Source organism: Lissotriton vulgaris, chromosome 2_1, assembly GCF_964263255.1.
Source record: "Lissotriton vulgaris chromosome 2_1, aLisVul1.2, whole genome shotgun sequence".
NCBI classification, from domain to species: domain Eukaryota; kingdom Metazoa; phylum Chordata; class Amphibia; order Caudata; family Salamandridae; genus Lissotriton; species Lissotriton vulgaris.
The window spans coordinates 386,044,901-386,057,362 of NC_141687.1; the positions used below are offsets into that span (position 1 = coordinate 386,044,901).

At 45.0% G+C, this 12,462-nt stretch overlaps 1 protein-coding gene across 5 annotated transcripts in view; it reads left to right on the forward strand.

Moving 5' to 3' along the window:
• MYO1C (myosin IC) overlaps nt 1-12,462 on the forward strand; it is a 576,863-nt gene that overhangs the window by 428,807 nt on the left and 135,594 nt on the right. For all 5 annotated transcript variants that reach the window (XM_086955217.1, XM_086955220.1, XM_086955221.1 and 2 more), the window contains exons 12-15: nt 1,988-2,093; nt 3,057-3,137; nt 3,897-3,988; nt 10,369-10,463. In XM_086955217.1, coding sequence (XP_086811343.1) covers nt 1,988-2,093; nt 3,057-3,137; nt 3,897-3,988; nt 10,369-10,463 — 374 coding nt within the window. The remainder of the gene's footprint in view (nt 1-1,987; nt 2,094-3,056; nt 3,138-3,896; nt 3,989-10,368; nt 10,464-12,462) is intronic.

The window sequence follows — 12,462 nt, forward strand, 5'->3', positions numbered from 1 at the left end:
TCTCGGTACTCTATGTCCCTGCTACTCCCTGGCACACCATGTACCTGTCACTCTTCTGTATGTTGTATCTTTAGCTCCCCACACATAGTTTAGCTGCCACTCTACTGTGTAGTCTGTGCCCCAGTGCAATAAGAATATGGTCATTATTTACATATCTTTGTCCCTTTAGGGGGCGTAAACCACCAGTGACTCTTTCATAGTGGCTATCGGTCCTCGGGAGTGATATTTTCATGCCGTGGAGGTCATTATTGTCCATGTCACTATGTAAGGAGTAGTTTTAACCCCTTCCCTGCTGGCCCGATTCCGCCCCCGTGCGGTAAACAAACGAACAGGGGCGGGCCATGACGAACCCCAGCCGTCATCAGCACACGAGCACCGTAGTGCATGACGGCTGGGGTTCGTCACCAGCATGGAAGGGGTTAAAGTGTTGTGGCCTAATTATTGTATCAACCCCAAAGTGATGTGAAAGCCTGCTTCATCTGATATGCCATATGGTTGTACCACCAGTAAAATATATGTCAGAATGGGTACCTGGGAGAGTCTACGTACCAACAAAGGAGTGCATAGATTTGGTGGCATTGTTGCCACACTGACTGCATTGCTGTTGACTTTAGCACACAATACCCGATGTGTGGCGACTGTGTCCTGTATTTGTGCAGACTCTCTCAGCCTCCCAGGGTCAACAGACCCAACAGGACTTTCTGCTAGTGGGCTTCTAAGGGCCTACATAAATACAAGATATTCAGAGGCAACCCCAGTCTTGTGATGGGGAGTGTGGGAGAATGTGCTTTGCTGGATCTTAAAAAAACTGTTTGATTACTAACAACCCCCAAACACCTGCTGGCCCATTTTGAGTATGTCCAACTTGTTTGCTGGTTTAAGTTCAGGAATCTAGTTTGATACTGTATGAACTTTCATGTGCCTCATTTTGGCTTGTCACACGATACAGGGCTCTTCTCCCTTACTGACATTAACTTTTAGACATTCACCGTCAAAACAGTGTCCAGCCTTGGCTTTCCAGAAACATGGCCCAGTAGATGCAGTCTGAAAAGCAGGCTGAAGGGCTAATTTCCAAACAAGGGGAATGTTGTTGTAAACCAGGTCATGTCACAAAACCTCTTTGTGAAGCCCATGCGGATTATCACAATTACCATCTAACATGGTTTTAGTGCATTGGAAGCCTTCTCACATTCTTTAAACAAAAGGGCACTTGGCAAATAACTAAGAACATGCTTCTCACCATTATAACTTTAATACTTATTTTCCTAAATGCTCCTTTTTCACAGGCACCTATTTTCCATCACCTTTGTCCTCTTATCATACCAACTTGCTAGTGATAACATGCTTTGTCTGCAGTGAGTCCTTATTACCTAGGCCCATCTCTACTAGTGAGATAGAATAAATTGCCCCTTTTTTAACTCTAGCAATTCACTGTTTTTTTTAACTTTTAGTGTCCAATTGAGTGATGTTTAAGGCAAGCTTCCTGATAAACAAGACCCTGTGGGATTGCAAACCCACAAGCTCTAGTGATATGCTCAAGCCGCATATTCCTACTAATGCCCCGCATTCCTCGATATCTGTTGATTTTATTCTTTTTGGGTTCAGAAAAGTTAGGCATGGTGGCAGAAACTACATTGGTCAAGATGTTGTCCCTTGGAACATTCTTTTGCAGAATGGTGCAAGGAAACAGACTTACTGAAATTCAGAAAAACAATCATCCTCTGGCTGTTCTCTTGAATCGAATCAGAAAACTTGAGATTTCACACTTGTTTAGAAAAAAATAGGAATAAAAGTGACTGAGGCAAAGTTGGCATGTGGTTAAGAGGCCTAGGAGTAGGGATGTACGTGGCCCAGATAAAGTTAGTACTCTTATCCGTCTTCCAGTCTCCTCAATCTAACTGTAAAATAAAAACAAACTATTGTGAAAAACTTATGTCTGTGATGCAGAGTTATTGCTTCTTTTATAATTTTATTTAATTTCTTACAGCTTTGAACAGTTTTGCATTAATTATTGTAATGAGAAATTGCAGCAGCTTTTCATCGAGCTCACCCTGAAGTCTGAGCAGGAGGAGTACGAGTCCGAGGGAATTGCGGTAATGTTCTGTGCTGTTTCCTTCAATAATTTCCTGGGTTGAGTCCTTTCCTGTAGTGCTGTAACTCTCCTTCACCAGCCACATCTCCGATTACCTCAAGTTTCCCCACATCCGGCACAATTATTTACAGCTCCCACACGCAGCCTCCTTCCGGCATCATCCACTACCAATTTCCTTTACACTTTTATTACAGCTAGCACCCTGACAATCCTCTTACAAGCTACTCTTCAGCTTTGACTCTTACATAATTCACTCTTTATATAGCTAACTCTCTTATTCCATTCCCTGCAGTTTTAGTTCTCCTATATCACTTCCTATGTCTCTCCACAGCCAGTGATCACTCGCCATTCCCTATGCATCCCCAGGGACACACATTTACACAAGTATTTTTGTCCCTTCGTTCAGCCGTACATGCACCCAAGAACTACCATCCCTTCTCCATCCATTTGCTATAGTTCCTGCACAATCCTAAGCAGCTACAGCTCTTCCACAGCCAGATCATCTGCCCTATTTAGAATAGCTCTCCCACAGTCATCAATCCTTTACCATTCCCTTAAACTACTTGACAGCCAGTACTCCTGTAATATTTCTTAAAGCTCTGACACAGATGCTTTACCTGTACAACTGCAATGTGCCGTAGAAATCCTGTGCGGCTCTGTGATCACTAAGTACTGTGTAGTTTTGTGAATGGCAGCTGGTATAATGTGCAATCAATTTTATATTGAGCTCTTGATGTGCTGCACTGGTCTGCAAGTCCTCAAGAGCCCATTACAAAACAGCTATGTCACTGGTCTGTGGTATGAGTGATTGTGAAGTATCCTCCTCGAAGCTGCACCTATGACTGCCATGATTTTGCAAACCTTTCTGTAACGACCTTTAGGAGATGTTTCTCTGTCATGGCCCTTGAGCTAGTGTGCTTTTCCATGATGGGTTTCTTATGTCTCATCTCGCTTGTATTTGCAGTGGGAGCCAGTTCAATATTTCAACAACAAAATTATCTGTGATTTGGTGGAAGAGAAGTTCAGAGGCATAATTTCAATCTTGGTGAGTGCGTCCCACCTCTATTGGAACAATGAGAAAGCCGAGATCCCATGGTGTTAGTAGGGCCTTCAGTGCCATGTGGGCCGAATGGGTGGAATTCACAGGGTTGGAATAGGTATCACACTATCAGATGTGCCATGACCTTAGGATGAGACAAAAAGCAAGTCCCACAGAGCCCTGTAGGCATGAAAATAGAGTGGCATAGGGCATAAATGTGCACCAAATGACCTGTGGGTCCGGAGATGGAATATCACAGTGCATGAGTGAGGAACCAATTTCTCTATGGGTACTTAGAGAAAGTCAACAGACATGAATTAGGGCCACAGATTCAGAGGGGGCTCAAGCACAAGAAGGACACAGCGGTTCATGATGGAGACTGGAGGGCACGGGGTACCAGCACGGTCCACTGATCCGGGCACAATTTGGCTCAACAATGCCATGTCGGTCAGGTGAACAGCACAAGACATGAGTGAAGCCAACAAGGTCACATGGGTCAGGACAGTGGAGGGCACAAGTGACGAAGAGAGTCCAACAGTGGGATGGCTACCATAAGATGGTACAGGATAAAAGTCGGAACCCAGTGCCACTTAGTGCACAGTGCCTCAGTTTGGCCCTCGGTGCTGAGGGCATAGGTGGGGTGTTTATTACTATTGAGTGAAGATAGAACATTAACATTTCTGGCTAAGCCAGTGAGTGGATCCTTTGGTTGGGGGGAGGGGGTTATTTGAAGAGTGAGATGAATGACCTTCTGCTGTTGTTCAGGATGAAGAGTGTTTGCGTCCTGGAGATGCCACTGATCTAACGTTTTTGGAAAAATTGGAAGAAGCTGTGAAGAATCATCCTCACTTTGTCACGTGAGTATCATTAGGATAGAGAGGGAGGGATGTGCTGTGAATATCAATTTGGTATATATGGGATGGATTTGTGGCAATGAAAAGATTGTGGAGGTTCAGATGTGTGACCAGAGAGGCAGGGGAGTTGGCTATGTGTGATAATAAAAAGACTTGTAGAAAGATTGTTTTTAATTTGTGTTCTGTATCTCCAGATTCTCCAAGTCACTAAGCACAAGTAGGTGATAGTCTGATACAGGGCTGAATTTCTGGAGGTGGTAGTAGGTAGTGGACTTCAACACTCGTTTGTGGGACCACAAGTTATTTTCTGTAAGAGATTGGACTATTATTTGGAGTGGGCCAATGCCCAGCTAAAGGAATAATGACACTAACTTTTCAGGGTGAATACCAAAGTTACTCAATTAGCAAGAGCTCAGGCATAATTTATGGCAATGTGTAAAGTATGTGTGCAGTACCAAAACAGTAATGATATCTCAAAACTCCAAACAATAAAAATCCCAAACTGAATTTGAAATGTAGAGTAAAATGTAATATACAAAATTACACAAAAACTACAAACATCGAATGAGGTGAACCAGAGAGATGATTTTTTTAAAAGGTTTTATGATAAAATAGTGCCAAAACGTGCTGAGCACCGATGATATTCTATGGAAGCGGTAGACAAGGACCTAGGTGCGATTTCATCCCTACTGCAATAGAGTGAAGTTGGGAAATCCCAAGCGGGTTTGTCCTGGTCAAAGATTTTACCTCCTTACGTAGTCTTTTAATGGAGCTCAAAATCGGTCATCAGGGCAAGTGTGAGAAAGTGCCATCTTTCTTGAATTGGTATGCCCCCCTCTTGTTTATGAACTGCTAATGTGCTTTGACTGAGTGTGCCCTGGGCTCCTGCCAACCAGGTGCCCAGGGCCTGTGTTCCTTCCCTAAAAACTGTGTTGAAACAAAACCCAATTGGCATCTCTGGCCACCCATCAGCGCCTAGTAAATGGTACCCTAGGTACCCAGGGCATGGTGCCCAGAGAAGACCCCTAAGGGCTGCAGCACTTATTGTGCCACCCTTAGGGGCCCTGTACCTTGGTACCCACACACTGCCTTTAAAGGGTGAGTGCCTAGGTACAGAACTAAACAAAGAGTCGACATGGCACTCACCCCTGTGTGCCATGCCCACAAACCCACTGCCCTGGCATACTTCAGTCACCCCTCTAGCTGGGTGCCCTATGCCAGAGGTGTGGGCATAGGTGCATGAGCCCTGTGCCCCTACAGTACCCAGGGCCATTCCTGGGCACTGTAAGTGCAGTGATGCCATTAAGAGTATATGGTACTGGGAGGTTGGCATTACGAACTCCACAGCACCATAATGGCTACACTGAAGACTAACAAGTTTGGTATCAAACTTCTCAACACATTAAACCCGCACTGATGCCACTGTGGGATTTAATGTAAAATGCACCAGAGGACATCCTAGAGATGCCCTCTGAAACTCTAACCTACAATCCACGTCTGGCTGAGTAGCTGCAGAGGCTGCCACAAAACAGACATGTTGCTAGACAACTGGGTACGAGAGTCCCCGCTCTCCTGGGCCTGCAACAATGCACATCCTGGGCGAGGTGCTAGGTCTCATCCCCCAGGATGGACAGGGGGAAGCTTCAAAGGCATGCCGCCTCTGTGAGCTTTTCCAGACCATTTGCTGTACCCAGCAACCAGCCCCCACCAGTCCTGCCCCCCACTCTGGCGGGAAGACTGGCGGGAAAAACTACGTCGGGGGGGGGGGGGGCGTGCCAGCCTGTGCCAACCCCACCCCTCAGGTGGGGGAGAGGAGGTGAAGCACTGCCCCGGGCACCGGCCATCATGAAGATGGGGAGCCCTGCCCTATCACAGCTAGGCTTCTGCCCCCCTCCCACAGGAGAGGAGCAGGCTAGGGGGTGTACCCACCCCAGGGCAGGGACCCATTGGTCCCTGTCCTTGCCCTACCTGTAACGCCCCTAAATTCAGTATTTAGGGGCTCCTTGAACCTTCCTTCCTCAGATCCCGATACCAAAACGAAGAAAGAAGATCAAGAAGAAGAAGACCTGCCATGCAGCTGCTAACAACAGGACAACAACAACTGACTTGGCCCCAGCCCTACCGGCCTGTTGATCCTGGAACCTGCTCCTGCCTAAACCCGGCGACTCCCGCGGACAGCAACCTTGGGACCCCCAGAGGACCTGCCTGCCTTGACCCTCTTGAAGCTTACGACTCCCATCAGCAGAGGCTCTGCTGCAACATCCCACCTGGTGCCCACCAGCCCACTCTGCACCAGCCGAGCCCGGACCGGGCCAACCCGAACCAAGACCACGAGGACTTCTCCCCAGCAACTGGGACCCGAAGCCCAGTGCCCAAAGACCCACCTCGACGAACCAGCCGACGCCTGCAGACTCAGAGCCAGGGGCCACCCCTACCGCAACCAGCCGAGGGTAAGCTTTTCCGAGATCGAAAGACACCACTGCACCCGGCGCCCTACAGCCCCCTGTGCCTCCCTTTGGGGTGCCTACCCGTGCTCCAAGATCCCAACTTACCTCTCGAAGTGCTGGTCGCCCCTTGAGAGTCTCCGTCCACGAGCCTGCAGCCTTTGTTCCCTCTTTAAGATCCTCATTGGATAACATTGAGCGCCCGACGGCTCAGAAGCACCCTGCACCCAGCCGCCCGAGTGCCGCTGGCTGTGACCCCCTTGTCCTATCCTACTTCCCCCCTTGCCCTATCCTACTTCCCCCCTTGCCCTGAGCAAGTGACCAGGAGCCGAGCTCTGCGTGGCCTTCTAGCCAGCAGCCACCAACTGAAGGCCCCCTTTCCCTCATTGGATATCATTGGGCTCCCCTGTGCCGCTGGGACTGAACTAACTGTACTCACCTGAGTCTATACCCAGAACCTTAACTTCACCAACCAAGCACTCACCTGGAAACCGGAAACTCACTTACCTGCCATTGGATCACATTGACCGATTTTTGACTCGAAAATTTTCTAAGTGTGAAGTTTTGAAAACTGAAAATATTCCTATAAAATCAGCCAAAGTTCGAATTCTAAAGTACTCACCTGTGATCAGCGGAGAAGTCAGTACTGTACTTTTCAGCCCAGTACTGAACCGCAAAAGTAATCCCTAGCGGGTTTACTAGTAATCTGTATTTTCTCCATACCCATTGTCTGCTTTTCTATTACATTTCTTCTAAGTGGCCCTAGGAGACCAGTGCTGGGTTACAAAAGTAACGCAATCGTACTTTACCTGTAACCTGAATTTCTTCCCATTGAATAACATTGTCAGATTTACATTGAAAAGTTTCTGTGTGAACTTTTAAAACAGCTTTATATTCATGAAAATTCATCACAGTAACTAAAATATTTTGCTAATCTGGTTTCAGCTTAGACCCCAGGACTGAATCTAAGATCTGGTCCTGGAACTACCAAAGTAATCCATAAAGTAATCAACTCTACTTATCTGTGAAAAACCCATTGAGCTCAATGCTAGAGTGTGTTTCAGAACTGTGTTGCTCCCTATCTATCCTATAATTATTGGGTGCACAAACGTTATTGCTCCTTTGCAAAGTATTTACATGAGAGTACTCATAACTTGAAAAGTATATTTTTATAACTGTTGGTTCTAAAAATAAAACAACTATATCTGAGGATATAACGACAATTGGCCTGTAGTTCAGTTCTTGAGTGTGTGAAACCTTTTGCTGACTGAGTGTGTACAACAAATGCTTTACACTGTCCTCTGGTACAGCCTTACTGCTCGACCAAGCTTCCACTTTGGAAAGTAAGGTCAGTTCTGACTTTCACCTCTGTTATACCTCTGGGGTTGAGGGACTCTATACACACTATACTTCGTTCTAGTCCAGTGTATATAGAGCCACTTTCTCACAGCAAGCCTGAAGCTGAATCTGAGGTTAGTGTTTTGAAATCTGATACCTTTGCTGCCAGATCATCTTGATGGCACTGGAGCTCTCAGAAGTCCCCAAAAAAAGCCAAGTCCCAACTTTTCAGGAATTTTGAAGCAGCTCCACTGGGTCACTTCAAAGGCTTCAATGACCTCATGGACCAAGACCCACTCCAGCAGAACCAACAGCAAGGTCCAATGCTGGCCCAGTTGGTACTTGTCATCTTTTCACTTCATGAATAGGACTCTTACAGCTTGTGTGTCACTGTATCCACAGAGGTGGTCAGCTACATGACCCTTGTAGTCTTTGTTGTTTGTTCCGGGTGTAAGTGGTAACAGGTCCAGTCCTTTAGTGCTCCTTTCAAGTCACTGACAGCAGGCTCAAGTCCTCTTCGGTACTTTTGCAGGTCCAGAAGGTATTTTGAGGAGATTATCTTGGGGTGCAACATTTATGGTTGGCACTTTGCTGTCTGTAGGGGGTGACTCCTGCACGTCCCTAACAATGGAGTATATGTTCCCAGGGGGAGGCCTTTCCACTTATTCAGCAGGTCCTGTTTGCCCCGCTGAAACCAACCCCACAGTGCACCTTACTCCTAAAATTCAAGATTGAGTACTCTTCATTCCTTGTGTAGAGCTTTTGTGCCCACCCAGAGTGTGGCCAGGGAAATGAGCAGTCCTCTCCTCTGTGGTCACTCAAAACCCATTCTGGACAAGCTCCCCATACCTTACATTTACTTGTGAAAGGACAGACTTCTTTACAGGTTATTTGAGTTCTTGGGACCACCTTAACAGGTCTTCCTGCAAGGGGAAGAGTAATACTACCCATGCCATTTTTCTTTCTTTGGGGGCAGGTTGAACACCTCATTAAGGTCAAGCACTTGGCTGGACAGCTGCTAGAGAAATTAACCTCCAGGAGCTTTAGACAGGGCAAATGTAAGTTTCTAAAAGTTACTTTTCCTAAAGATTCTTTTACCATCTAACTTCACAAATCAAGTGGACTTTAAATAAACATGAAAATTCGCTCAATTACTATTTGAGCTGTTTTCCATCAAAGTTTATAATCTATACTTTAATATTGTCTAGGAACCAACTACATCTCTGTGAGTGAAAATAGCTTTAGGGGGCTAGTCACTATATGACCATGCCAACTTAAATTTTGCTCATGTGCCACTTTTAAATATCAGGCACCCCTACCTTGTGGATGACTATTTGTATAAATGACTTTTTAATATTCAAAAGCATGGTTCCCCCTGTCAAAAAGGTTATTTTGGCAGGTCTCTACAGCAGGTTTTAAGCTGTTGCAGTTAGGCTACTTAGGGTAGGCCTAAAGTCATTTCTTTTCCGTCACTGCAGTGGATCGCATAATCAGTGCTGCAATCCTCAAATGATGTTAAACTTCAGATGCAAGGGGTATATTTCTGCACCATATACTATCACCTTAATAAAACAATTAAATATGCCAATTGAACAATGTGCATAGTGTAGCACAGTGACTTTGCTCCTGTTTAGATGGGGTAAAGTGCACAGAGTTTACAAACCAGAAAACATAAGGTCTAGAAAAAGGCAGAAATCTGAGGTGATCATACAGAAAAGGCAGATTTGACCCATTTCCATCATCAGGCTTTGACCCAGACCAAGAGTAAGAAAGGCGGAGAAAGGAGGAAGACAAGAAAGAAAGGAAAACAATGGTAAAGGGAGAAAGCAGAGGTGAAAAAAATTGCAGTAGTGCGATTAAGAGACAGGAAGTATAGAATGGTGAAAGGAAGAGGCATGATATGGAATCAAGAGTAGGAAGCCTTCTTTTGTGTCAAACCTGGCATTCTATGGAATTGGCAGTGGGCTGCTGATGAAAATCTTTTGACACCTGCACTTAATTTTTCCAAGTCAAGCACAGGAATTCTGAGAAAATGATATGCTCCCATCCATGGCTTACCTAAAAATGTCTATAAGCATGTTTGTGTATTTTACTTTATTTAACACCATATCCATACTCAGTTTTTGATGTTTAGTGTCATACAGCACTGCATGAAAGTTCAGGGAGATTTATTTTTTTAATTGACGACCAGTCCCAATCTTCCATGGGAGAGCTCTATTAGCACTCCACCACCCTTTTCCAACCTACTTTCATGCCCACGAGTCATCAATAAAATCTCAACAAGTTTCCATCCCAAATGTCCCCACTCCCAGCCCATGCCCAGATGTGATGTGGTTCATTTCGTCTTTGGTTTTTCACAGAAGCTAGACAGGTTATAACTAGTGTTTTGTCTGCTGCTGTGTGCCATTGCTAAATTCTCTGATGCGATGCAGCGTCTCAGTAGGATTTTGTCTGGTGCAGTGGTTTGTCATTATTCAGAGCCCTGTTGAAGTTGGAGATTGTCCTGTGTACTGCTGTATGCCCCTAAGATTTTGTTTCATATACTTCAAGATATAATTTGTATTGTCTTCCGTTAATAATTTCTTGTTTATTTTTTTGTAGTCATAAGTTGGCTGACCAGAAAACTCGTAAATGCTTGGGCCGTGATGAGTTTCGTCTTTTGCACTACGCAGGCGAGGTCAATTATTGTGTGACAGGTAAATTTCTCAGGAATATGAATTGTTTGTAAACCTGGCATTAAAGAAGATACCTTACAAAATGAGTGTTTTCGATGTTGCCATATATTATAAAGTCAAACGGATTAGCTGCTCTGGTTCCCTTTTTCTTCTGTGATTTGTGGTTTTCTGCCACTTGAGGCTCCCTGTATCGTTTGCCGGATCTACCATATAAACCACTGCACTAAGGGTGAATACAAAGAAACACCAGCTTTATTCTTCATGCTCCTCTAATGTCTCTTCCCTCCCTACTCATACCATTCATTCATCTTGGCAAACACTTCACCTGCAGCTTTTATTTTGTATGGTTAGTTATTGCTGTAGGCCTTTAATCTGATTATCTACCTTTTCTCTGTCACTGGACGGTGGGACCCCTAGATGACCAGCGATATCTCAAAACTCTGCTTCTTTATGATAGCATAATGTAGGTCATGGGGAAGAAGATCGTGGCTCATTTAAAAAATTTAATGGTAATCATTCTTCTTCTCCACGGACAAACTGCCCCTAATGTCGGTGCCAGACGCATTACTTGAATGTACAAGGAAGCGTTGAAGTCAGGATAAATAAGGACCAACTTTAATGCTAGTAATTCTTCCAGGTGTGGAAAAAGACTTTTAAGCTGCCAGCTCCCATGGGACCTTGGATACTGCTGTATTTTTTAAAGAGATTTGCAAGGGACACTATCATGCTGAGAAACAGAAGGGTAGCAGTGGTGGCCAGTAACTCTTGAAAATGGTAGGGCATTGGTAAAGTTGTTGACAGTAAAAACTGTCAACAAGTAAAAACTTCAAAAATAACGTTGATACGATTGCACCATGTCAAAGTTAATTTGTAGTTTTTAAGTGCGAACTCTGGCAATAATATTCGAGTGCTTTGCCTTTACATAACTTACATACAGTGCTTCTGTGCATCACATTATACATACAAACTGTATGTATTCCACCACACAGAGCTGCCTCTCCCGGAAGACAGTGGCATGCGCATACAACGCTGAATTCTCAGAGAGGGGACATGTGAAAAAAATTCAGCAGAGTACATCAAAGCATGTTGTCTAATTATTTCTATTGTATAAAGAAAGGCCAGGATATATCTGTGAACCCCAAAGCGGAAGTGTGCCTGTAGACACAGACTTTTGCAGGAGCCTTGTGCCTTCCTGCTGGCAACGGCCCCCACTTGAAAAGCCCTCGAGGTGCAATGAACGCTGTCAGCGGCTAACATGATTATTCAATGCCTTCCTCTACATGGATTTAAAGGGCTAATATCTTTAGCCTGCCCACAACTGTTAACTGGGTCAAATGCCCATGTCAAAACCTTTTCATTTAATATTTTAACTGTTCTAATGTGGTCATTCACCACTAATATTGCTGTTTGCGGGCTAGTTTGAAATGAATGGGTCAGAATATGCAGGAGGCGCAGGGGGCACCTAATGCTTTTGCCTGATGGACGGCCATCACACTATTTTTGTCTTGATATATTTAATGTGGCATGGCTGGTGCATGCTTGTGATGAAACAGATGGCACGCTTAGATCATTATTATAAAATAAAAAAAGTAACAAATATTCATCTTACCTCAGCAGTCGTTCTTCTACGTCCGGCGTGGACCGACTCTTTGAAATCGACACCTCATGAGTTGAGCAATGCATGCTGGGAGGCAAAATGAAACTAAACCCCCAGGCATCTCAGCCAATTAAAGCACTTCTTTCATGCTGTTTATAATAGTAAACAGCATAAGAGCAGTGTGAGGATTGGCTTGGATAGGTGACCACAGCGCTTCATCTGTGACTGATGAAGCTTTGCTGCTTTGTTGTTTGTCCAGCTCTGTGACAGCCTATGTCTAGGGAAACCATAAACTGCGCCTGCGGGTTTGGCCATAAGCAAAATACCGACCAAACTGGCATGCGCAGTACAGACAAACAGCCCTAGCAGTCAGACGGCACTAAAGCCATGCCTACTATTGTCTGCCGGTAGAGGCAGCTCCAT